This window comes from Geospiza fortis, unplaced genomic scaffold (assembly GCF_000277835.1).
Source record: "Geospiza fortis unplaced genomic scaffold, GeoFor_1.0 scaffold23, whole genome shotgun sequence".
NCBI classification, from domain to species: domain Eukaryota; kingdom Metazoa; phylum Chordata; class Aves; order Passeriformes; family Thraupidae; genus Geospiza; species Geospiza fortis.
Window position 1 is genome coordinate 14429032 of NW_005054303.1, and position 903 is coordinate 14429934.

Sequence of the window (903 nt, forward strand, 5' to 3'; positions counted from 1 at the left end):
GCCCATCTCCCCACCCAGGCGCCGTGCATCGCCTCAACGGGAAGGTGAGCGGGAGCCTGAGAGTGGGACAGGCGTCTGTCCGCTTCCAGGACGTGGATCTGCACGCCTACATCGTGGGCAGCGACGGCAGAGCCTACACGGCCATCAGCGGCGTGCCCCAGCCCGCTGCCCGCGCCCTACTGCCCCTGCTGCCCCTCGGGGGGCTCTTTGCCTGGCTCTTTGCCCTGGAGGAGCCTGGCTCTGAGAACGGCTTCAGCATCACCGGTGAGAGGGGATTTGGGAGGTGCCGTCGCTCTGAGAGGTGTGGGTTCTGCAGGGTGGGGGATCAGCGGTTCGGGGCAGCTCTGTGGTTTCTCCAACCCCGCTCACCTCTCGCTGTCACCCCCCGTGTTGGAGTAGCTGGGAAGGACACTTTGGGGTTGTCCCTACAAATCGTGCCTGGTTCCCTTTTCCTGCCCAGGTGCTGAATTCACCCAGAGCCTGGAGGTGACGTTTCACCCCGGTGGGGAGACAGTCCAGGTCACTCAGACAGCCGAGGGCCTGGGGCCGGACAATTATTTAAGCCTCAGGACACACATCCAGGGTGAGGTGCCATTCCTGCCAGAGAACGTCACCGTCCACATCACTCCCTACAAGGAGCTCTACTCCTACTCCAGCTCAGGTAAGACCTGTGCCCACCTGCCTTCAGTCCCCTCCACACACACCCAAAACCACCACGTCGATGCTGACACCATTTTCCCCACATCCCACGGGGTTCTCCGTGCCATCGGGCAGCCGTGACATCCTTAGGCCAGCGGGAATACGTGGTGGCCGCGGGCACAGCCAACCAGACCCTGTCCTACCGCCTGCGCCAGAACATCACCTTGGCGGGGTGCCCGCACGCGCGGCCGCCGGCGTGGCAGC

At 64.1% G+C, this 903-nt stretch overlaps 1 protein-coding gene across 1 annotated transcript in view; it reads left to right on the forward strand.

Moving 5' to 3' along the window:
* The window catches only part of NID2 (nidogen 2), a gene marked incomplete at its 5' end in the record, with an annotated part of 21864 nt that overhangs the window by 6836 nt on the left and 14125 nt on the right, over nucleotides 1-903 (forward strand). The window contains 3 exons of the mRNA XM_031066211.1: nucleotides 4-264; nucleotides 461-661; nucleotides 775-903. Of these exons, the coding sequence (XP_030922071.1) occupies nucleotides 4-264; nucleotides 461-661; nucleotides 775-903 (591 nt within the window). The remainder of the gene's footprint in view (nucleotides 1-3; nucleotides 265-460; nucleotides 662-774) is intronic.